The sequence below is a fragment of the Oratosquilla oratoria genome, chromosome 1 (genome assembly GCF_046742065.1).
Source record: "Oratosquilla oratoria isolate Oo_2021 chromosome 1, ASM4674206v1, whole genome shotgun sequence".
Classification (NCBI taxonomy): domain Eukaryota; kingdom Metazoa; phylum Arthropoda; class Malacostraca; order Stomatopoda; family Squillidae; genus Oratosquilla; species Oratosquilla oratoria.
In genome coordinates this window covers 101,121,766-101,147,849 of record NC_134777.1, presented here as the reverse complement: position 1 = coordinate 101,147,849, position 26,084 = coordinate 101,121,766, and the positions used below count along the sequence as shown (strand labels likewise).

The 26,084-nt window shown below is 37.9% G+C and overlaps 1 protein-coding gene across 8 annotated transcripts in view; it reads left to right on the top strand.

Moving 5' to 3' along the window:
- Positions 1–26,084, top strand: part of Nak (Numb-associated kinase) — a 264,091-nt gene that overhangs the window by 66,847 nt on the left and 171,160 nt on the right. For all 8 annotated transcript variants that reach the window (XM_076183446.1, XM_076183436.1, XM_076183397.1 and 5 more), the window contains exons 6-7: positions 1,803–1,935; positions 25,243–25,346. In XM_076183446.1, coding sequence (XP_076039561.1) covers positions 1,803–1,935; positions 25,243–25,346 — 237 coding nt within the window. The remainder of the gene's footprint in view (positions 1–1,802; positions 1,936–25,242; positions 25,347–26,084) is intronic.

Genomic DNA, 26,084 nt, shown 5'->3' with positions numbered 1-26,084 from the left:
GCTTCCTTCTTTCACACACCTTCTCAAACTCTGTCACTAACTTCCTCAATCTCTCATGTGGTGGGAGCAAAAGAATACTGCCACCAAGTATTTCCACTTGAGTTGTAAATGGTGACAAAAAAGGGACAGGGGATGGGATTAGGAGTCCTACTACCTGTAGCCCCATAGGGGATATAAAGAAAGTAAAGGAAACTTTTTTTAAATTAAAAAAATCCAGATTTCCTTGTAGGTAGATGCAGAAAACAGGCCATTAAGATTCTGGAAGGCTGTAGGCAGCAGGGAAGGACAGAAGCATCTTGTGTTACCAACCAGCAACATTGCCATCAATCTGGCTTGTATTTTAAATTCCACCAACTTGGAAGTAGTGTGCTAGACCAGTAGGACAATTAAAGACATCACAAGAATGAAAATAAACATCGGCAAAATGCCAGACAATAAAGCCAATGTTTATCGGATTCTATGCTCAGAATGTGAAAAATCATATATCAGGAAAACATCTTGTGATCCAAAACCCGGATACAAGAACAAAGATACGATGTCTGCCATGATGTCACCACCGATGTGTGTGTTGCACACAGGAACAGTAGGAACCACTTGATAAACTGGGAAAGTACAGAACTTCTATTATGTGAATCCGACAAGAAAATGTTTGGAAGCAATCATCATTCAAAGAGCCTACACAATTGAACAAAATAGGGACATGTTTAATATCTCACCCCACTTATTTCCTTTAATACCCATTGGGGGGAACCTTAGTTGCCCTCCTTTTTTTTTTTTTTTTTTTTTTTTTTTTTCTCACTCCTCTCCTCTCAAAATTGTTATCCACCCTCAGGAGACATTTGCTCACCCTTCTAATTTTCTTCTTTTTGTTCCTCAGTTGTGAGCTAATTTCCTTCACCCAGCCAATTGTTCCATCTTATCTTTAACCTTTCCAAATACTCAGGTACCCCCACTTCCCCCACCTCCCTTCCCCTCTTCCTCCCTCCCTCCCCCCAGTTCTTATTTAATCTCAGTCGTGTATTATGACTATATACTTGAAAAAGCTGTAACAAGCAAAACATCATTCTAATAAAGGCTCCATCCTCACATAGTGTTTATTTCAAAGGGACACACCCACTCCCATCCACCACCCCTTCTCCCTCTCATCTTGGCTTCTCATGCTTGACAGATCGTCCCTGTATTCTGCCCACTGCCTTGGGTCAGAAGCAGTGCAGCAAGACACAATACATTACCGCAAATTGAAATTACCGTATACCAAGCCCATTATAACATGTAATAATAGGATATGGCAGACGTACCTTCTCCCTGCTCTTTCCTCTTCAAAACATGAGAGGATACCATATCTGAATTTTTCTTACCGTAAATAGAATTGAGGGTAGTAATTACCAAATACTGTAACTGGGAATTTACCGGATAAAGAATTACCGTATAAGGAGGACTCGCTGTATATAAGTTGTGTACTACAGTAAAACATTACTATTTGTGCTATTTTTAATGTGTCAGAATTTGGACAACCTTCCTCCACTTTTAAGCGGGCAAGTTGAGGATGAGCAGTATATATATTTGTATGTCTTATGTACACTGTACATTGTAGGTGTAGATTTGACTTGTTTATATTTTACTACAGTTTCGATGTTTCTTGCATTTTTTTTTATATGTTATGATTGTGTCTTAGATTCAAGATTTTTTATGTTCTATTAAAATATTGTTCAGGGTACCAGACTTCTTTTATGATGAGCTTATTAGGTGCTTTATTTAGAGCTGGAAATTCTTGGTTATACATGATTATTTGACTTTTCCAGGCACTCGGATGTTTCCTGTATAAACTTTGTTTCTTTACGCTTCCATTTGGAGAAAGTCCCTTGGCGATCACCTCTGGTAACTTCACCATTCCAGACAACTCAAGATACTCCAAACACGTGCACAGCCTCATCCGTACGTAGAGTTAGTGCAACAAAGCATGTATTAACCTGTATTATCCATAGGGTAGTTTTCCCATTTTCTGTATGGTAGATTCATTGACCAAAGATTGAGTGTATATGAATTACAAAGTAGCATAGGCAGCACTTATGTGTATACATATATGTGTATACATATATATTCATATATATATATTTATATATATACATATATATATATATATATATATATATATATAAAGACATTCTAACAAGTTGAAGTGGGTGGGAAGAGGAATATGACTCCAGTTTTTCCTCTTCCCCCCCATTTCATACATGAGTGGTAGGGTGGTGAGTTTAAACGCCTAGAATCCATGGAAGTTATGTTACTGATGTTTCATCCAACTAGGACTTCTTCAGAAGTGCAAGTTGGATGAAATGTCAGTAATAAAACTTCAACGGATCCTTGGCGTTTAAACTCACCCACCCTACCACTCATTCTGTCTTTAAACCTCACTTCATATATATATATTTATATATATATATATATATATATTTATATATATATATATATATATGTATATATATATATATTTACATATATATATATTTACCTAGTTGTATCTTACGAGAAGGGGAGCTACATTTGTGGTATCCCCACCTTTGTATCTCAGTGTCTAGTTTGCTCTTAAATTCATGTATGGTTTTTGCACACACACTGTTGTTTCATCCAGTTTGTTCAAAGTGTCCACCACTCTGTGTGGAAAACTGTTCTTCTTCAGATCTCTTCTATAACTATCTTTTTTTAGTTTCTTTCCATGTCCTCTTGTATTTCTTTTGTCTCAATTTAACAAGTCCTCTCTATTAAGAATTTCCGTGCCCTTCATGATTCAATAGATGGTCAGTAGGTCGCCTCTCTTCTTTGCTTCAAAGTTGGTACATACATACATACATATACCAAGGCTTTTTCCCCCTTACAAGGGAGGTAGCCAAAAAGGAAAAGGCATAAAATCATTTCCACCCATTCCATCCCTGAATACACTCCACACCCCTCCACCCTCCCTCCCATCTTAGCACCTCCTGGATGACGGGTCATCCCCGCACCCTGTCCACTGCCCTGGGCCAGAAACAGTGTCGCAAGACACAGCGCACCCACAGCAAGGCCGCTTCATTAAATCGGCGACCCCCCCTCTCCATCCCCCCATTGCTCCAAAGTCGGTAACTCCAATTTAGCCAGTCTTTCTTCACATGACAAGTTTGAAAGTGCTGGAGCCATTTTTGCGGTTGCTCTCTGGATTCTTTCAATTTCCTTTATATTCTTTTTGGTACTGGGTGACCATAATGTCACTGCGTATTCCAGTCTAGGCCTTATTAGTGTGACTAATATATTTTTAATAATGTCTTTGTCCAAATAGGTAAATGCCACTTTTATTGATCATAGCAAATTTTGGGATTCTCCAACAATTTTGTTTATTTGTTTACCAGAGGACAAGTCGTTGGAGATAATTATTCCCAGATCTTTGTCAGATCCCACATTCTTTACCTCCTTAGTTCCAATTTTATATTGTCCTGATATTCTATTTTTACTTTTTATGAACTCCATTATCCTACACTTCTTAATGTTGAAGTCCACTTCCCATTTCTGATTCCATATATATATATATATATACACATACATATATATATATATATATATATATATATATATTAGAGTATATATGGGCCAGAAGTTTTCTCTTATGCAAGTTTCGTTGAATGTGATGGATTGTTCAGTATTAATAAGTTTCTTGAAGGTCTTTTATTTATACCTTAGAAAGGTCTTAATCTCTTTTGGAAGAGTGGAGATGACTCTACCGTTGTTGTTGTTGTTGTTGTTGTTGTTGTCGTTCCCTAGACTGTCTGTCCGAGCAGTCCCGTCTCCCCAAGGAAGGCCACAGCCGAGACTGGGTTTTCCCACAAATCCTTTATAGAGTGTATGTTGTGTTGTTTGCGTGCATGATTGTGTATAATGCAGTCTTCCATTATGTGTTGTATGGTATGGGGTGAAGTGTTACATCCTGGGCAGCTGTTCACAACACGGTTGTCCAGCCTCCTCTGGTAGCTTAGAAGTGCTGGGTGGTGACCGCATCGCAGTCTGGCCAAGTGGACTCTGTCCTTACGTGGGAGAGAGGATTCAGAAGGGTGGATATCAGGGGGTCTGGCATGCAGCAGTGTGTTGTCTTTCAGTGTGTTAATGGAGCGGTGAGTGATATGATTATGAATATGTTTCCGGAGGCTGGTATTTGGTGGTTGTGGAGGAAGAGAAGAGAGTATCTTTGTGTAATAAAGGTCTTTGGGTGTAGTTTTAATGTTGTTGTTGGTCATCGTTGCCAGATCTGGATTTTCGGAAAAAATTATAATAATGATAAATAAAGAAATACATAAAAATTATAATAATATAAATGATAATGAAATAAATGCATAGATATAGTTAAATAATAAACACAGTTAAATAGTAAATAATAATAAATCGAGATAACTAATAATAAATAAAAATCAATCAAATATTAATAAATTAAAATCAAGCAAATAATAATAAACAGACAAATAATAACAAATAAACAAATATAAAATAAATGGCAGTCACTACAGCATCTTTAAGTTTTGTAATGAACTATATTGCACTTCAGCTGCAGGAAGTTGATTCCATTCATTAATTACATGGTGAAGTTGTTTCTACCGACTTTCAAATTAAATCTATTTCCTGACAGTTTGAGACCATTATTTCTTGTAGGATTCTCATTCAGTGTGAAAATTTTGTCACTTTTTATATCAGTTCTATTTAGATTACTCCCAGGTCTTTACAGACTTCCTTTGCACCAATTTTATATTGTCCTGATATTCTTTTTTTTACTCTTTCCAAATTCCATTAGGCTACATTTCTTAATGTTGAAGTCCACTTCTCCCTTCTGACTTCATTCCCGAACCCTGTTCAGTACTGAAATGTATTGTGAGTTGTTGCAACTCACAATACATTTCAGTACTCATTTTCTTCAACAATTTTGCTTCATCTGCAATGAAGCTTGTGTAACATTCCACACCCTCATCCATATCATTCACATAAATAACAAACATTATTGGAGCCAATACTGATTTTGGAACTCCACTAAGCACCTTTTCCCAAGTAGAACTCTATGTCTGAGCACTACTCTCATTTTTCTTCCATGCAAGAAATCCTCCATTTCAGTAGTTTTCCTTGTATCCCTTCTATTTGTTTCCAGTTTTCTTTAGTTTTTTGTGTGGTACTTTATTAAAATCTTTTTGTAGGTTTAGGAATGCACAATCAGCCCATCTGTCCTTTTCCTGTATTATATCTAATAGTCTTTAGTAGAAACATCAAATTTGTAGCACATGATCTTCCTTGTTTAAATTCGAATTGTCTCTGATTTAGTACATTGTTCTCCTCCAGATGTTTTATCCATCTATTTTTTATACCGCTGGCTGAGCGGGTCAGGGTGTCATTACCTGAGGCAAAGGTCGAGGGGATGGAGGTGAAGCTTTTACTTCTGTTGTACCAATTTTATATTGTCCTGATTTTTTTCTCCAAACTCTATTATACTATATTTCTTGATGTTGAAGTTCACTTGCCACTTTTGGCACAATTCCCAGACTTTGTCCAGGTCTGTAGTGATTTACAGTCTTTTTCTGTACTTTCTTTAGTAGTTTTGCATCATCTGCAGAGAAGTTCATATAACATGTCATTTATATATATAGCCAACATTATCAGAGCTAATACTGAACCTTGTGGGACTCCACTTATCATTTCTTCCCAGGTCAAATTTTTATCTCTAGGTACCACCCACATTTTTCTCCTGTGCAAGAAATCTTCCATCCATTTAAATAATTTTCCTTGTACATCTGTTGCTTTGAGTTTTCCTAATAGCTCTTTGTGTGTACTTTATCAAATGCCTTTTGTAAATCCAGGAAAGCACAGTCTGCCCATCCATCCCTTTCTTGCAATATATTTATTAACCTTGAATAAAAGCAAATCAAGTTTGTGGCACATGCTCTTCCCTGTCTAAAAACAAATTGTTTTGGATTCAGTGTACTGTTTCTTCCAGATGTTTAGTCCATCTACTTTTGATAACTTTTCACATATTTTAGCTCTTGTGCTTGTAAGGGAGACTGGTCTATAGTTTGTTGGGTCTTCCTTATCTCCCCCCTTTATATATTGGCACAATATTGGCATCTTTCCAATCTTGTGGTACCTTTCCTTCTTTGAGTGAACAATCTATTATTGTATATATTATATCTTTTTGTCCATCTATACATTCTTTTAGTATCCAATTTGTAATTTTGTCTGGTCCATGTGATTTTCTGACATCAAGGTTTATTTTTTGGTCCTTTATTTCTTTCATGGGGGGGGGGAATCTTCCTCCCTTTCCTTCATCCTAATTGTATGTATTTTTATTTATGAATACAGATTTGAAATGTTTGTTCATAATTTCAGCCATTTCCACACTCCCATAACACAGTTTCACTATTTCCTGTTTATATTTCAATTTACCATTTAAATATCTGTAGAAATTTAGGTTGGTCCTTGCATTTGTCTATTATGTGTTTTTCATTGTTTTTTCTTGCATATTTTCACATATTCATTTCTCAGTTTTATATATATTTGCCACTTGACCATTATTATTATTATTTTTTTTTTCATCTTTTCCAAGCTTTGTCTCTTCTATCCTTTACCTCACTACATTTTTTGTTAAACCAGCACTTCTTTTCCTGTTTTTGTTTTGGTATGTATTTATCCACTCTTTCATTATAGATTTCTTTTAATATCCATTTCTCTTTCATCTTTGTTTCTTCATTAAAGGAGTTGTCCCAATTTGCTTTTTGAAAGAATTTTTTGAGTTTCTCAAAATCCATTTTGTTATACATTAGTCTTCCTTTTCTGTGTTTCTCATTTCTTCCCAAATCAATTTCCTCTTTTAGTTTGATCTCAGTATATGGTCAGTCTTCCAATTGGTGTCTTGTATTCCATTTTATCCACAATTTCAGGCTCTGACGTAAATATTAAGTCTATTCATGACGGTTCTTCATATTTCTATATCTGGTATTCTCTTTTACCCATTGACTAGTCTTGATGGTTCTTCATTATTTCTATATCTGGTATTCTCTTCTACCCATTGAGTCATCGTGTATTCAATGGTCATGTCCAGTAGTATATTTCCTCAAAGGTCCTCTACACTTTTCACTTTCATCTCCCAATATATTTCTTTAGAGTCAAAGTCACCCATAGTTACTAAGTTTCCTCCTTTCAGTATTTCATTTAATGCATGCTTTGTGTCTTCCAACATTTTGGAATACTCATTCTCTTACCAAGAATATGTTTTGGGGACACGTATATCACTAAAAAGATTCTACTTTTCATATCACTATTTTTGACTTTTATCATAATCAAAATGAGAAGAATGTAGAAGAAAGGGAGGCCTTTTGGATAGATTTAAATGAGTGCATAGAGGGTTTAGGGAGAAGTGTAAATGTAATAGTACTGGGAGACCTTAATGCTAGGGTAGGAAAGGAGCCAATTGATGGAGTGGTTGGGAAATGTGGTGTTCCAGGAAAGAATCGTAGTGGAGAGTTGATGGTGGAAATGTGTCTAGAAAGAGAGTTGATGATAGCAAATACAGTGTTTCGGAAGAAAGTCAAGCATAAGTACACATGGGAGAGGGTGGAGGAGGGAAAGGTGGTAGATAGAGCTTTAATGGACTATTTAGTGGTAAATAGGATTATGATAGGAAGAGTTAGGGATGTACATGTGCTAAGGGGAGAGGGTGGGGGAATATCAGATCATTTTCTGGTGGAAGGTAAGTTGAGAGTGGAGGACAGGAGGAAGAGGAAAGGGACAAAAGGTAGGGAGGTGCTTAGAGTGAACTCTCTAAACGAAGAGGAAAAGGAGGAGGAGTACAAGAGGAAGCTGAAGGAGGAGTGGGAGGGAGTGAAGGATAGAATGGAGGTAGGTGTGGAGGAGGAATGGGGATGGTTCAAGGAGAGAGTCACAAAGTGTGCAAGGATGGTGTGTGGAACTAGAAGGGCAGGAGGAAATAGAAGGAAGGGTAGTGAGTGGTGGGATGGGGAAGTGAAGAAGGTTGTAGAAGAGAAGAAGCGAGCTTTCACAGATTGGTTACAAAGTAGGACAAGGGAGTCATATGAGACATATGGGGAAAAGAAAAGGGAAGTAAAGAAAAAGGTAAAGGAGACAAAGAGGAGAGCAGATGTGAAGTGGGGTAAGAGTATGACAGAAAATTTTGAAAGTAATAAAAAGATGTTTTGGAAAGAAGTTAAGAGAGGAAGAGGAGGTGAATCAAGTAGAGAAGAAAAGGTAAAAGGTGCAGATGGAGAGATGATAATGGAGGAGAAGGCAGTAAGGGGAAGATGGGCAGAATATTTTAGGGAGTTGCTAAATGTGAAGGAGGATAGGGAGGGAAAGATAGCTGCAGTGGGAAATGCTAAGAAAATGAGAGTGATGAGTGAGGAAAATGGAGGAGAAATAAGGAAGGATGAAGTGAAGGCAGCAGTTAAGATGATGAAAGCAGGTAAGGCACCTGGTCTGGATGGATGCCATGCAGAATGTCTTAAAAAGGGAGGTATAGTGATGGACTGGTTGGTGAGGTTATTTAATGTTTGCTGGAGAGAAGGTAGAGTGCCAGAGGACTGGAGGAGTGCGTGTATAGTTCCACTTTACAAGGGAAAGGGGGACAAGTGTGAATGTAGTAGTTTCAGAGGGATTAGCTTGTTAAGTGTAGTTGGGAAGGCTTATGGGAGGATCTTGATTGAGAGGATTAGGAGAGGGACAGAGGGAGTAATTGGTGAGGAACAGTGTGGGTTTAGGACAGGTAGAGGTTGTGTAGATCAGATTTTTGTAGTAAGACAGATATGTGAGAAAGCTATAGGTAAGGAGAAGGATGTTTTCTGGGCCTTTATGGATCTGGAAAAGGCTTACGACAGGGTAGACAGAAAGGCACTGTGGGAGGTTATGCGGATATACGGGATAGGAGGAAAGCTTCTGGGAGCTGTCAAGAGTTTTTATGAGAGTAGTAGAGCTTGTGTCAGGATTGGAAATGGAGAGAGTGAGTGGTTTGAGGTAAAGGTGGGACTTGGTCAGGGATGCGTTATGTCACCCTGGCTGTTCAACTTATACATGGATGGGGTGGTGCGAGAGGTGAATGCAAGGGTAGTGGGTCAGGGATTGGAGATGTTTAAGGAAAATGGAGAAGAGAGCCAGCTGTTGTTTGCGGACGACACTGCGCTTGTGGCAGGATCGGAGGAGGGATTGAGGAAGCTGGTGACAGAGTTTGGGAGAGTATGTGATAGAAGAAAGCTGAAGATAAATGTGGGTAAAAGTAAGGTGATGAGATGTACAAGGGGTGAAAGTGGCAGTAATCTGGAAGTGAGCATTAAGGGAGAGCAACTGGAGGAAGTGGATAGTTTTAGATATTTGGGTGCAAATGTGGCAGGAAAGGGTGGAGTGAAGGTGGAGGTAGAATGTAGATTGAGAGAAGCGAGTAAATGCCTTGGTGGTTTAAAAAGTGTAATGAGGAATAGGAATCTGGGAATGGATGCTAAGAGGAGACTGTATGAAGGAGTGATTGTGCCAACAGCACTGTATGGAGCAGAAACATGGAACATGAGAGAGGAAGAGAGAAGGAACTTGAATGTGTTTGAGATGAAGTGTCTGAGAAGTATGATGGGGGTTACTAGGCTAGATAGAGTGAGAAATGAGGAAGTGAGGAGGAGAACAGGGGTGGAAAGGGAGCTGGGAGATAGGGTAGATGAAAGAGTATTAGGATGGTTTGGACACATGGAAAGAATGAGTGAAGAAAGAATAGTAAAGGAGGTATGGAAGGCAGATGTGGAGGGAGTGAACATGAGGGGACGTCCTAGGATGAGATGGATGGATGGGGTGAAGGGGGCTTTGGGGAAGAGGGGAATGTCGGTTGAGGAAGGACGGGAGAGGACAGAAGACAGGGGTGAATGGAGAATGGTTGTATATGGTAAATGTTGTGATGCATGAGGTGGATTGGACGGGGGAATGGGGGTGAGGTAGTGTGTGTGAGCAAAAATTTTTGACGCAGCCCGAAGGGATTTCTCCCCGTCCTCTCCTTTATATGGGGGGACGGAGAGGGGGGTCGCCGATTTAATGAAGCGGCCTTGCTGTGGATGTGCTGTGTCTTGCGACACTGCTTCTGACCCAGGGCAGTGGACAGGGTGCAGGGATGACCCGTCATCTAGGAGGTGCTAAGATGGGAGGGAGGGTGGAGGGGTGTGGAGTGTTTTCGGGGATGAAATGGGTGGGAATGTTTTTGTGCCTTGTCCTTTTTGGCTACCCCCCTGGTAAGGGGGAAAAAAGCCTTGGTATATGTATGTATGTATGTAATTCTTCATTATTATTTTCTTCTGTGTCTCATTTTAAGCCTTTCTTAGTCAAAAATATGACCCCATCCTGTTTCTCCTCTTTATTCTTTATCCAGTGAGTATATAAACCCAGGGCCCTGACATGGGTAAGTGCCACCCCGGGGCAAGTCCAAAAGTGCCACCCCCCACCTACCACCACTACCACCACCTTCCACATTTGATGGTTACTAGCATGATTCACATGTAACATTCATCCACAAAACAACATTTATACACACATCATTCATACACACAACTTATGATAAATAAATCATGCATTAAAAGTACACTCAACCCTCGATTTAGTGGACCTCGAATTTGCTGACTTTTGATTTAGCGGACAAAAAAGTGTGTCCGGTAGTAACAGTGAAATTCCGGACGAAGTCCATAAAATGAAAATTTGTCTGATAAGTGTCCAGTAGTAACAGTCAAATACCGGACAAAGTCTGTAAAATGAAAATTTGTCCAATAGATGTCCGGTAGTAACGGTCAAATAGTACATATGTAAATAGCAGCAACTAGATTTAAGGTAAGAAATGGTTCAATTTCTTCTTTATGTAATGTGCGTCAATATACATATGTACTGTAGCTTTTTATTACATATCTAATATGTATGTGCATGCCAGAACCTAATGGACAATTTTCTACATAACGGACTTATGTCCGGTATCCAGACCCGATTTTCAAATAATGTACTTTTGCAAGGGTCTGCACGCATTTGTCATTTAAATCGAGGGTTAAGTGTACATTAGGGGGAATTTGCTTTACCTTTTCACCAAAAAGTGCCCCCCTTGTTGGGGCCCTGTATAAACCTTGTCCCACAGTATTTGGTGGTAGTGGACCTTTTAATTTGATCTCCACAATTCCCATTATATCTGGTTTCTCTTCTGCCAGATGGTCATCTCCACAATTCCCATTATATCTGGTTTCTCTTCCGCCAGATGGTCATCTTCACAATTCTCGTTATATCTGGTTTCTCTTCCACCAGATGGTCATTTAATTCATTTAGTCCTGAAATCATGCCTTCTATGTTGGTATACATTATATTTATTTTTTTCCTTTTTACCTCCTTTTTTGTTTCCTGTTTTTTTTTCCCTCAGCCTCTAGTCCAGTATTTAAAAAAAAAAAAAAAATCCTTTTGGTCTCTGTTCTTCTAATTTTTTCATTAGCTTCATTTATTAGTGTCTTTTCTTTCTCCTTTTCCTCATTGCTCATTTCTATTTTATTCATATATTTTTGTAATTTTCACTTTTTGCCAACTTTGCTGTTTTTGTTAGTACTTCTGCTATCATTTGAGACCTAAGTTTAATTTTTAGTGGTTTATTTTTTTTTATAGTCCCATTCTATGCACTTCCTCTATTTTCTTTTCCATTTCTTGCCCCTCTTGTATCTCTTTCAGAATTTCTTTGGTATTACTTTCTCTTTTTCTCTTTAGTATCTAGTTACATTCTGTTTTTCTCTAATACCATAAACTACTACACACTTTATCAACTGTGTCTCTGACCCAATTTTCTCTCTAATTACTTTAATGTGTGTTTCTTTTGCATTTTCTTCCTTTTGTACAATTTCTTTCAATTTTTTTTTCTTGTTCCACTTTTCATTGATTTTTTATTGAAGATCTGTCTCTTTTATGGTTTCTCCAACTTTCTTGGTCACTGCTTGTATTTGTTCTTTTACTTCTTTTTTTAAAGGCTCATTTTTGTTAGTATCTTCATTTTTCATTCTTGCTTTTGTCTATGTTTAATTCCTTTTTAGATCATTTAGCTCTCTGTTTGTTTCAGAAATTTGTTTTTTTCAACTCAATCACTTTTCTATACATTGCCCTGTTTTCTGCTTTCAGATCTATAATTTCAATTATTCTATAGTCTCCTGATTTCTTAGAATATTTTTACACTTGTTTCCCTTTCCAAACCTACCTCTACCTAGTATTCCACTCTCTTTTGGAAACCCTGAAAAAGCAATATTTTCATACCTTTCATTTCTCTTTGGCATTTCCATGTTGCAACTCTTTTTTAGGATGATACCTAACAGAGATTCAACCCTGCTTACATCTAGTCTTATCTTTGTTGTTTCACTATATTTTTGTCTATCATCATCCATTTTATATTTTTATCACTAACTGAATTTACTCTATTTTATCATTTCGGTCACTCGATTAAAAAAGCTCCCCTATCCCAATATGATACCAACTAGTTGTTTCCTCCAACTTATCAAAAAACACTGCACTCCAGAGCTCATTCTAGACGTCCATTCCAGACTGTGGTTCGTGTGTATTTACCTAGTTGTATTTTGCGGGTCTTTGGGTGTGTTTCCAGCAAAGGCCACATCATGCCACCCCACATCTTTGAAGAGGGAATCTGACTCACTTCAGATGGCTATATTGAGTTGCTGTCCACTGTTGTCAAGTGCTGGGTGGAGAGGGTGGCTGCAGGAAGACCATACATGTAGTAGTAGGACTTGGCTCCATGTCACACCTCAGGGAAAACCCAGAAGTGGCTGTCTGAGAACTAATACAGCTTCACCAGTCCCAACGTCTGGCCCCTCAACTCGCCTGATTGCAACCCTATGGACTATTATGTGTGGGGCACAGTTAAAAGAAACACCAATTGTACCATCTGCAACACTAAGGACAAGCTGATTGCCAGGATCAAACTGGCATTCAGGCATCTCTCAAAGCACACTGTGAAGGCCGTGTTCAGGTCCCACCTGGAGACTGTGGTGGAGGCTTAGGGCAGCTTCTTTGAGTGAGCTGTATTTAGCAAAAGATCCTCTAAGAGATGCACTTTGAATTTTGAGAATACATCAATTTTTGGCCAAGATATGACATTTTTCTTTCCTTTCTGAAAAAAGTGTCAAATTTATCCCAAAGACCATATATATGTATATATATATATATATATATAGTCATCATGCAGAATGAAATTCATGTTGGGCGAATAACAGGTCCTATGGGAAAAAATAGGTTTAGAGACCCTCTCCAGACACTGGTGCACAACACAACTCAGAAGACTATTCAAATCATGCTATTGTGAATCATGGTCGCATTTGGCAAATGCTATGATAATTTACCTAGTCATGTAAAAGTGAAATTTCATGCACAGTAAGATTGTATTGAGTGAGGTCTGATAGTGTGTGTGTGTATATATATATATATATATATATATATATATATATATATATACTGGTATATATATTTATATGCAATAAAAACACTAGGAGCGTGTGTTCACAAATGCGTAAATAACCACTAGGAAAAAGTAAACTAACGAAGCAGAGCGCTTTCGTGTAATTACATCTTCAGTGCAGATACAAAGAAGGAATTATAAGATGAAGAAACAAGGTACAGAATATATGACATAGTGAAGAGGGCATTCGGAGAGGTAGTGGAAGAAGTACACGTGACGGACGTATGGGCCGTCCTGGTATGGTAGCCGTCCCAGGACGGCCCATACGTCCGTCACGTGTACTTCTTCCACTACCTCTCCGAATGCCCTCTTCACTATGTCATATATTCTGTACCTTGTTTCTTCATCTTATAATTCCTTCTTTGTATCTGCACTGAAGATGTAATTACACGAAAGCGCTCTGCTTCGTTAGTTTACTTTTTCCTAGTGGTTATTTACGCATATATTTATATATATTTATATATATATAATATAAAATTTGTATGTTTATATGTGTAAGGGCAGTCAAGATTTTTCACAAGAGTAGTAGAGCCTGTGTTAGAATTGGAAATGGAGAGAGCAAGTGCTTTTTGGTGAAAGTTGGACTATGTCAGGGATATGTCATGTTGCCATGGCTGTTCATTGTGTACACGGACGTGGTGGTGTGGGAAGTAAAGGCTAGGGTAATGGGTAGGTGATTGGAGGTGGTTAAACAAAATGGAGAAAAGTGGGAGGTGTGCCAGTTGTTGTTTGCTAAAGACGCCTTGCTTGTGGCAGGCTCAGAGGGGGAATTAAGGGAGTTAGTGACAGAGTGTGGGAAGGTATGCGAAATGAGAAAGATGAAGGCGAATGTGGGTAAAAGTAATGTGATACGATATACTAGGGAAGAGGATGGCAGTGAGTTGAAAGTCTTAAAGGAAAGAGACTAGAGGAAGTGGATAGCTTTAAGTATTTGGGGTTGCCTGTGCCAGGAAAGGAATTGGAGATAGATGTAAATTGTAGAATGAGGTAAGCAAATAAATGCTGTGGGAGATTAAAAAGTGTCATGAGAAATAGGCATCTAGAAATGGATGCTAAGAGGAAATTATATGAAGGGGTGATTGTGCCAGTGGCTTTATATGGGGCAGAGACTTAGAATTTAAGAGAACAGAGAGGAAAGTTTTGTATGTGTTTGAGATGAAAAGTCTGAGAAGTATGGTAAGGGTTTCAAGGTTGGATGGGGTGAGAAACGAGAAGGTGAGAAGGAGAGTGGAAGTGGAAAAGGAGATGACAGATGGGGCTGATGAAAGAGTTGGGATGATTTGGACATATGGAAAGAATGAGTGAAGAAATATTAGTAAAAGAAGTGTGGAATGCATAGGTGAAGGGAGTGAATTTGAGGGGACGACAACCAAGGATGTGATGGATGGATGGGGTGAAGGGGGCATTGAGCAAGAGGGGAATGTCTTTTGACCATGGAAGAGAGAAGGCAGGAGATAGGGATGAGTAGAGAGTGGCTGTGTATAGATGATACCATTATGCAAGGAAGGGAGGGGGTAGGTGCTTATGTGTGAACAACATTTTGAAGCAGCCCGAAAGAATTTCTCCCCATCTTTTCTTGTTTTGCATGAGGGGATGGAGAGTGGGCATCACTGATTAAATGAAGTGGCCTTGTGGCTGTACTGTGTCTTGGTACATTGTTTCTAACCCATGGCAGTGGGCATGCTACAGGGATGACCCATCATCCCAGAGGAGCTAAGATGAGAGGGAAGAAAGGGTGGTGGGAGTGGAATGTGTGGGAGTGGGTTCGTGGCTTTGACTTGGCTGCCTCCCTTATTAGGGGAAAAAGCACTTGATGATACAAGGTGTTTGGGATAAATTTGATAATTCTTTATCTTCTGTCATTTCAAGACCATTTGAAGAATTTAATAGTAAAGTGCAACGGATAGCTGATTCTGTGTACTATTGGTGGGTGTGAGAATTAGAGAGCATGGACAATTGGAAAGCACCGGTATATTGGAAGAGATTGACCTGCAGCATGATGATTCACGCCAGATTAAATTTTTTTAAATCTTAGCTGTGGCTCAGTGCTCCTTGAATACCATGAAGGCCATGAGATGTGAGTTGGAGAATTGCAATGGAGATGTGGAAGCAGTGGCTAGCAGTAAGGCTCATAGCAGCCATTTTGACTTTGCACAACAAAATTCATTGAGAAGTTGCAAAAAAAGGTGTGGCAAGGTCCAGGCAAGGCAATGCGGACCATGGCGAGAGAGAGATGGGCATGAGAGTGGTGACTACAAAGAAAGCGCTGAACGAGGCTCTTTGCTACTCCAAATACTCACTGCCTTATGAAAGCCAAGAAACTCCTCAATAAGGGCAAACACCCACTCGAACCAGGGATGCTCTGGTTTTTCTCAAATGAGAAGAATTTCTTCCAGGACCAGTTGCACAATGCGCAGAACAACAGGTGGCTAGCCTACAGTCTGTACGAAGTCCTGTACTTCATGAAGACCAAGTTCCCCCAAACTGTGATGGTCTGTGGGTGTGTTTCCAGCGAAGGCCATGTCTTGCTGCCCCACATCTTGGAAGAGGGACACAGACTCACTTCAGATGGCTATATTGAGTTGCTGTCCACTGTTGTCAAGCACTGGGTGGAGAGGGTGGCTGCAGGAAGACCATATGTGTGGCAGCAGGTCTCAGCTCCATGTCACACCTTGGGGGAAACCCAGAAGTGGGTGTCTGAGAACTTCTACAACCAAGTCCCAACATCTGGCCCCCCAACTTGCCTGATTGCAACCCCATGGACTATTATGTGTGGGGAGCAGTTGAAAAAGACACCAATTGTACCACCTGAAACACCAAGGACGAGTGGTTTGCCAGGATCAGACTGGTGTTCAGGCTTCTCTTCAAGGACACCATGAAGGTCGCATGCTGCAGGTTCAGGTCTCATCTGGAGGCCATGGTGGAGGCTTAGGGCAGCTTCTTTGAGTGAGCTGTATTTGGCAAAAGATCCTCTAAGAAATGCACTTTGAATTTTGAGAATACATAAATTTTTGGCCAAAATATGACATTTTTTTCTTTTCTGAAAAAGTGTCAAATCTCGAACACCCTGTATATGTGAAGACCTCTGGGGAAATATACTACTGGATATGACCATTGAATACACAATGACTCAGTGGGTAAAGGAAAATACCAGATACAGAAACAATGAGGAACCATCGAGACTAGATTTAATACTTATGTCAGAGCCTGAAATTGTGGACAGAATTGATTACAAAACCCCAGTTGGGAAGAGTGATTAGGTATTAATCGAGTTCAAACTAAAAGAACAAATGGATTTGAGAAGAAACAAGAAACATAGAAAAGGAAGATTAATGTATGAGTACAACAAAACGGCTTTTGAGAAACTCTGAAAATTCTTTCAAAATGCAAATTGGGAAAACTTCGTAAATGAAGAAACAAAGATGGAAAAGAAATGGAACATATTAAAAGAAATTTACAGTAAGGGAATAAACAAATATGTACCAAAACAGAAGCAAGAAAGGGTATACATTAAGTGCTGGTACAACAAAAAATGTAGTGAGGCTAAAGGATAAAGCATGGAAAAGATGGAAAAAAGAAAAAGAAAAAAAAAAGTGGTAAACATATATCAAACTAAGAAATGATATTGTAAAAATATGCAGAGATGAAAAGAGAAACTATGAAAGGGACATAATAGAAAAATGCAAGGAACAGCCTAAACTATTTTATAGATATGTAAATGGTAAACGAAAAGACAAACAAGAAATAGTAAGACTATGCTTAGGGAATTACAAATATAAAGATTTAGAAATGGCTGAAATTATGAACAAACATTTCAAATTGGTATTCACAATTGAAAGCTCACAAAACTGTGAGGAAATACAGAAAGATAACCCCCAATGAAAGAAATAATTGTGACACAGAAGGAAATCAGAGACCAAAAAAAAAGAAAGAAACAAAAAACGATGTCGGAAAATCACACGGTCCAGATGGAATTGCAAACTGGATATTAAAAGACTGCATAGATGAATTGACAGACAAAATATATAAGATATTTAAATACTTACTCAAAGAAGGAAAGGTACCACAGGACTGGAAAAATGCAAATATTGTACTTAGATATAAAGGAGGGGACAAGGAAAATCCAACTACAGACTGGTCTCCCTTACAAGCCCAATAGCAAAAATATATGAAAAAGTTATCAAAAGTACATGGGTTAACATCTGGAAGAAAAAATATACTGAACCCAAAACAATTTGGATTTAGACAAGGAAGATCATGTACCACAAACTTGATTTGCCTCTACTTGAGATTAATAGAAATAATACAAGAAAGGGATGGATGGACTGTGCTTTTCTAGATCTACAAAAAGCATTTGATAAAGTACCACACAAAAAACTAATAAGAAAAATGGAATCAATAGGTGACATTAAAGGGAAATTATTGGAATGGATGGAAGACTTCTTGACTGGGAGAAAAATGAGGGTTGTAATTAGAGACAAATACTCAACCTGGGAAGAAATGATAAGTGGTGTCCCACAAGGTTCAATATTGGCTCCGATCATATTTGCCATATATATGAATGACATGGATGAATGTGTGGAGTGTTATATGAACTTCTTCACAGATAATGCAAAAATACCAAAGAAAGTAAATACAGAGGAAGATTGTGAATCACTACAGTAAGACCTAGATAAAATTTGGAAATGGAGGCATAATTGGAAGTGAATTTTGATATCAAGAAATGTAGTATAATGGAGTTTGGAAAAAGTAAAAATAGAATATCAAGGAATTATAAAATTGGTGAAGAAGTAAAAAAAGTGAGCTTGGGAAGGGACCTTGGAGTAATTATCAGCAAAGACATGTCACCAGACAAACATATCAATAAATTAGTCAGAGAAGCCTTCAACTTACTAAGGTTGATGAAAGGGGCTTTTGACTATTTGGATGAGGAAATGGTCAAGAAAATATTAGTTACACTGATAAGACCAAAATTAGAGTATGCTGCAACACTATGGACACCCAGTACTAAAAAGAATATAAAGAAATTAGAAAGAATTCAAAGAGGAACAACAAAGATGGCACAAACACTCTCCAAATTGACATATGAACAAGTATTGTCCAAATTGGAACTACCAACTCTGGAACAAAGAAGAGAAAGAGGAGATCTACTGACTACAGAATCATTGAAGGAATGGAAGTCATAGATAGAGATGATTTATTAAAGTGGGACAAGAGAAAAACAAGAGGACATGAAAAAAAAAATCAAAAAGGAATATTATAGAAGAGATCTGAAAAAGAATAGTTTCCCACACAGAGTGGTGGATATCTGGAATAAATTAGGTAAGGCAACAGTGTGTGCAAATACTAAACAAGAATTTAAGAACAAACTTGATGCTGAAAGATACAAAGATCGGTCACTATGAGCATAGCTCCCTTCCCATATAATACAACTAGGTAAATACATGGTAAAGCTCACAGCATTACCCACAGATCAGGCTGTATATGAGCACTGAGCTCTCATCTGGGAAGGTAATAGCTGTTGATCATGAGTCATATGATCCAAGACCATGATGCATACCAAAAGGCCTTTTCCTCCTTATAAGGTACATAATTGAGTCAAAGTATACACCCACCCTACACTCATCCCACCCACCCAAAACTCATTTGCCACCCCTCTAATCTTAACATCTTATGAATGAAGGATCATATCATTTCCTTACCACACCACATGCAGGAAATGCAGTGCAGTGAGACCACACCTATCGGTCGGACACGGTCGGAGCAACACGCATTTTCGGAGCGCTGGCTTACGAGCGAAAATATGAACAACAAACGATCGGCAGTGGCCTTTTTGTTTATACGCGGAGTGGTAAGCTGTGCATTCGTGGTGAAACAATGTAGGTCGAATTTGTATCTCCGTTACTTTCTTTTTTCATTTTTTATTTTATTGTTCTTAACCCCTTCCATACGGTGCCGCACACGTAGGCGTCATGGGGAGCGAGTGTATTCGCGAGGCTGCCATATCGGCGTCTTGATTATATTTATTGTAGTCACCCCTCTATAATGACATTCTTTCTAATTCTTTTGTAATCGCATTTTCTATGGTTATCAAAATTCACGGGTGAAGAGAGAACGATCGATATAAGCGGTGACTATATTTTATGATGCGAGTATTATTACGACACGTCGTACGGCTGGCATTGGCTGCTGCCACCGAGATCTAAGTCCATGACGCCTACGTGTGCGGCACCGTATGGAAGGGGTTAAAAATGGAAACCCCTAAATCCAAGGACGCAATTAAAAGAACCCTGGAAGAGACAAAAATTGAAACTCCATTAGGAGTAGTAAGAAAAAAATCATGCTTCATTTCAACACCAAGAGAATATCAAAGACTAGACGTAAGTAGATTTTCTGGGTTTTAAAGGGAAGGAAATGGATTATTAAGAATAGAGATGGATAGAGAACCCAGATACAGGAACATAATGAGGAGTAGAGATCTAAGTGATATCGTAGACGAACTATTAGAACTTAAAAGCGAATATAAGATAATGTACCAGGAAGTATCAAACCTAAGGAAAGCCAACGAGGCAAACAATAGGGAGATAGACGAGTTGAAAAAGGAATTAAAACAGCTTAAGGGTGAGAATGAGAGGTTGAAAAGTGAGGATAATAGTAGGAACGAGATTCTGAAACGAGAAATCAAAAGTCAAATGAAATAAGTGACCGAAAAGGTGGAAGAAAAAATTAGGGAGAACGACCTACAGGAAATAAAGAAACAGTGGAAAATTGAGAAGGAAAGTCAGGAAATATCTTTAAAGAAAATAATGGAACAACAAGTAAAAGATAATACAAAAGAAACTGTAATTCAGGTTATTAAAGAGAAAAGTAACCTAGTTAGGGACACAGTGGATAGAAAAAGATGTATAGTAGTCTATGGCATTAAAGAAAAGCATGTACCAAGATACCAGAGGGAATTGGAAGAAAAAGAGATTGCCAAAGAAATACTAAAGGAGTTACAAACAGATGAGTTAGGCTGGGACCGAGAAATCGAGGAAACTCATATAATGGGCAGGTACTCTAAAGATAAGCTATGTAGACCATTAAAAGTAAAACTTAGATCGCAATCAAGTGTAGAAGAAATTTTAACTAGAACAATGAGACTAGCAAGTAGTGAACAGTACAAAAATATATGGATTAAAAAAGAAATGAGTGAGGAAGAAAAAGAGAAAGAAAAGGAACTTAGGAATGAGGCAAATGAAAGGAATGAGAATAGAACTGAAAAAGAAAAAGAGGAGTTTTTTTGGAGAGTGATAGACATGAGGCTGAGGAAAAAGTACATAGAGAAAATGGAAACAAAGAAGACAGAAGGGGAGGAGGAGAAAGGAAACTAAAAATAGCTTACACAAATATAGACGGAATAATCTCAGGAATAAACGAATTAAATGATTATCTAGTATTAGAAAAACCAGACATAATGGGAATTGTAGAAACCAAATTAAAGTTCATACTAACACCCCACACTGTGGGACAAGGAGAATATAACTGTTGGACAAAGAATAGAAAGAACAAACAGGGCGGAGGAGTTCTAATTTTGGCCAAGAAAGATTTAACTGTAGCAAAAATAACTGAAGGAAAAAATAATGTAGAATCAATTATAGTACAAGTCGAAGGTAAAAAAAATGAAGAAAAGAAAATTTGCAGTGGTATATGTACCTCCTAAGACACAAGCCTGGTCAGAGAGGGATCATGCCGAGTTACTAGATGATACAAAGGAAGAACTAATTGAAACACTGAAGGATGGAGGAAATACAGTAATTATGGGTGACTTTAATTCAAAAGAAATATGCTGGGAAGATATGACAGTGAAAGGGGGAGAGAAACACTGGGGCAATGTACTCCTTGACTTGACCATTGAATTCACAATGACCCAGTGGATTAGAGAAAATACTAGATATAGAGGAAATGAAGAACCCTCAATATTGGACTTAATACTTACAACAGAACCTGAGATAATCGATAATATTATTTACAAAACTCCGATAGGAAAAAGTGACCATGTACTAATAGAAATGGAATTGAAAGAACAACCAGACCAAAGCAAAAATGTTAAACATAGAATAGGAAGACCTATGTATAACAAAACAAACTTTGAGAAACTTAAAACATTCTTTCGCAATGCAAACTGGGAAAAATTCCAAAACGAAGATACAGGGATAGAAGAAAAATGGAACATACATACATACATATACCAAGGCTTTTTCCCCCTTCCAAGGGAGGTAGCCAAAAAGGGAAAGGCATAAAAACACTCCCACCCATTTCATCCCCAAATACACTCCACACCCCTCCCACTCTCCCTCTCATCTGAGCACCTCCTGGATGACGGGTCATCCCTGCACCCTGCCCACCGCCCTGGGTCAGAAGCAGTGTCGCAAGACACAGCACATCCACAGCAAGGCCGCTTCATTTAATCGGCGACCCCCCCTCTCCGTGGACAAATTTGTACCACAAAAAATGGAAAAGGCATACATAAAGAACTGGTACAACAAAAGATGTAGTGAAGCAAAGGAAAAAAGGGACAAAGCTTGGAAAAAATGGAAAAGAGATAAGAAACAAAGCAAATGGCAAACATACATCAAACTAAGAAACGAATATGTAAAAATACGCAGAGATGAAAAGAGAAATTATGAAAAAAAAGATAATAGACAAATGTAAAGAAGAACCCAAACTATTTTACAAATATGTAAATGGAAAACTGAAAAACAAACAAGAAATAGAAAAACTGCGCCAAGATAAAAAGGAATTTACAGAAGAACTGGAAATGGCTGAAATAATGAACAACCACTTCAGATCAGTATTCACAATAGAAAACTCGCCTAACAGTGAAGTTAGGGAGAGAGAATTATCCCCAGCAATCAAAGAAATAAACGTAACACAAAAAGAAATCAGTGATCAAATTAAAACCCTGGATGTCAGAAAATCACATGGCCCAGACGGAATAGCAAACTGGATACTGAAAGAATGCATGGAAGAATTAACTGACAAAATATATGATATAATTAAATCATCAATTAAAGAAGGAAAAGTACCATTGGACTGGAAAAAAGCAAACATTGTACCAATTTATAAGGGAGGTGATAAGGAAGATCCATCTAACTACAGACCGGTCTCACTAACAAGCACAATACCAAAATTTGCGAAAGAGTGATCAAAAACAGATGGGTTAAGTACCTGGAAGAAAAATCTATACTGAACCCAAATAAATTTGGATTTAGACAAGGGAGATCCTGTACAACAAATCTGATTTGCTTTTACTCAAGATTAGTAGACATAATAGAAGAAAGAGATGGATGGGCAGACTGCTTTTCTGGACCTGCAAAAGGCATTCAATAAGGTACCACATAGGAAACTAATAAAGAAGATAAGAGTCAAAAGGTGGCATCAGAGGAAAATTATTGGAATGGATGAAAGACTTTCTGATTGGGAGGAAAATGAGAGTTGTAATTAGAGAAAAATTCTCCAACTGGGAAGAAGTAAAAAGCGGGGTCCCGCAAGGATCAGTACTGGCCCCGATTATGTTCACTGTATACATTAATGACATGAATGAAGGTGTGGAGTGCTATATAAATTTTTTTGCAGATGATGCAAAATTACTTAAGAAGGTAAAAACGGAAGAGGACTGCAACTCATTGCAACAAGATCTGGACACAATATGGAATTGGACTCAAAAGTGGGAAGTAAAATTCAATATTAAGAAATGCAGCATAATGGAATTTGGAAAGAGTAAAAATAGAATATCAAAAGATTACAGAGTTGGGGAAGAAAAAATAAATAAAACAAACTATGAAAAAGATCTTGGAGTGATGATTGGAAAGGACATGAAACCAGATAAGCATATAAACAAGATGTTCGGAGAAACCTACAACTTATTGAGAGCAATGAAAGTGGCATTTACCTATATGGACGAAGAAATGATAAGGAAAATACTTACTACACTAATAAGACCAAAACTCGAGTACGCAGCATCACTTTGGACACCCAGTACCAAAAAGAATATTAAGAAACTAGAAAGATTACAAAGAGCGACAACAAAACTAGCACCGACACTCGCCGAACTAACATATGAGCAAAGACTATCCAAATTGAACCTACCAACTCTGGAACAAAGAAGAGAAAGAGGAGATTTGCTAACTATCTACAGAATAATGAAAGGAATGGAAGTTCTAGACAGGAACGACCTATTAATGTGGGACAACGGTAAAACAAGAGGACACGGAAAAAAATTGAAAAAGGATAGTTATAGAAAAAACTTGAAAAGGAACAGTTTCCCACACAGAGCGATAAATATATGGAACAAATTAGACAACAAAACAGTATGTGCTAACACTATACAAGATTTTAAGATAAAACTTGATGCGGAGAGATACAAAGATGGGTCACCACGAGCATAGCTCCCCTCCCGTATATTACAACTAGGTAAATACAACTAGGTAAATACACTTCAACAGCAGAGGCCAACAACTGTAGCTGGTTGATACCCCTACTTCTTCATTACGTGTCAAAAAGAAAGAAAAAAAAAAAAAGAATTTATTGAGCAGATTAGAACTTTCAGGCCATGTCATTTATTCATTTACAACTACTCTCCATTTACTCCTGTCCTTTGCACTCTGTTTTTTGTTTGACAGACTTCCTTTGCATCCATTCCCCCCTTCATCCCATCCATCCACCTTATTCTTGGTCTTCCTTTAAAGTTCACCCCACCCACATCAGCTTTCCACATTCTTTTTGCCAAGTATTATTATCACTGTAGCATCTGCTTCCAATGAGTGATCTAATCAAATCACTGTCATTGATAATCCTATGATCAGGAATTGAAACATTGTCAATGCAGGTGCCAGTATGTAACTACAATTGAAAAGGTCTGGAATTACCCCCATAGCAATTAGGGGTGGGGTGGGGATTGTGCTAAGTTTTGTTGTTAAGCTAAACCTTAATTATCCCCACCACCACAAATACTTGATATTCAAGTATCAGTTCACCCTTTGAGGTATGTAGGTTTCTTCCATCTGCATATAAGCATTTGATATTAGCTAAAATATGGTTTTTTAGTGCTTCAACATTTTCATCTGTTAATCAAGGTAATCTTTAACTCTGTGAAAAGAGGAATTATCACAGCAGAATGAAAGCATCAGGTATTTGAAGAAATAGAATTCTGTGTAATCTCAGTGGTTAAACACCACTTAAGCTACAATACTCCATCAGGTGGCATATGACATTAAATGAGATAAAGGTGGACAAGACAAACTGCAGCAGCTTATTTATATTTCATTTGTAGTAGTTTTAGTACAGGTATTCATCCCTATATTGGGTATTGACTGCACAAGTTTTGAATAGTCAGTACTTTAGGAACAATAGTAACACTCCTACATAATAGTCACATTATTCTTTCATAATTGGAGGCAAATTTCTAATCAAAGAAGAATGCTGTTCACTTTCAGCTTCATCCTTCTCCTGCTACACTCCTTAAATCTCTCCTTTGCCACCTCTGTGACTACCCTTCTGTAGTCAGTATTGTCCTCAAGGACTGAAGTGCTAGTTATAGATGATGAAATACATTACAGATATTCTTTATAAGAAAGACTATGTACAATGATATATAATTCTAATAGTGCATGTACTGTGCATCAAGTATGAAGTGCATTTTTATGTTAACTAATAATATGTGGGTCTTTGCTACATTAAAGGATATATGCTAGACCCAGAACCTGAAACAAGACCTGACATCTATCAAGTGTCCTGTTTGGCCTTCAGGATGGCGGGGAAGGAAAATCCAGTCAAAAACTTAAGTGTAAGATGTTGCTCTGTGATATTTTAAGAATTTAGATTTGCTTGTGATGTCATGATTATATTAGAAAAGGTCCAGTACAATAGTGGAAAGTATGGAGCAATTTTATTAGTACAGTGGGTTCGAGTTCTGTGCATGCTATGTTCCAACTGTAACATGCATAGCTAGTGAATCATGGAATTTGTGATATATTTCTAAGCTAAATGCACTGATCATACAGGTACTTGTATAGGTCACCCTTATTTTTCCCCCAAGAAAATTATTTACAAATAGAGGATTTTCTTAAACATCCCATAACTTGAAATATAGTTTAAGGAATTTGAAGGTATGGAAACTAATGGTACTATAAAACATATTGCACTGTAAGGACTTGTTTCTAATACTGTACAAACTCTTTCATTGCAGGACACTGCTAATATTATTACTGTATGTCTTTAGTATATTGTGAGAATAATGTTTAAAAAAAATAGGGGTTTGTACTTTATTCAGGTAATTTTGAAGAAGGGTTGAAGTTCATGCATTTTCAATGAACATAACTTATCTGATAAACCTACATTTTCACTGCATCATTAGTTAACTTTTTTCTCCATTACTGTGTAAAGAGCAGAACTTCATCCACTATATATGCTGCTTTAGATGTACAGATGTATGAATGTGGAATATATGATGTGTATTTACCTAAATGTGTTTATCTAATTGTAGTATACAAGAAAGGAGCAGTATTTGTTGGTTCCCGTCTCC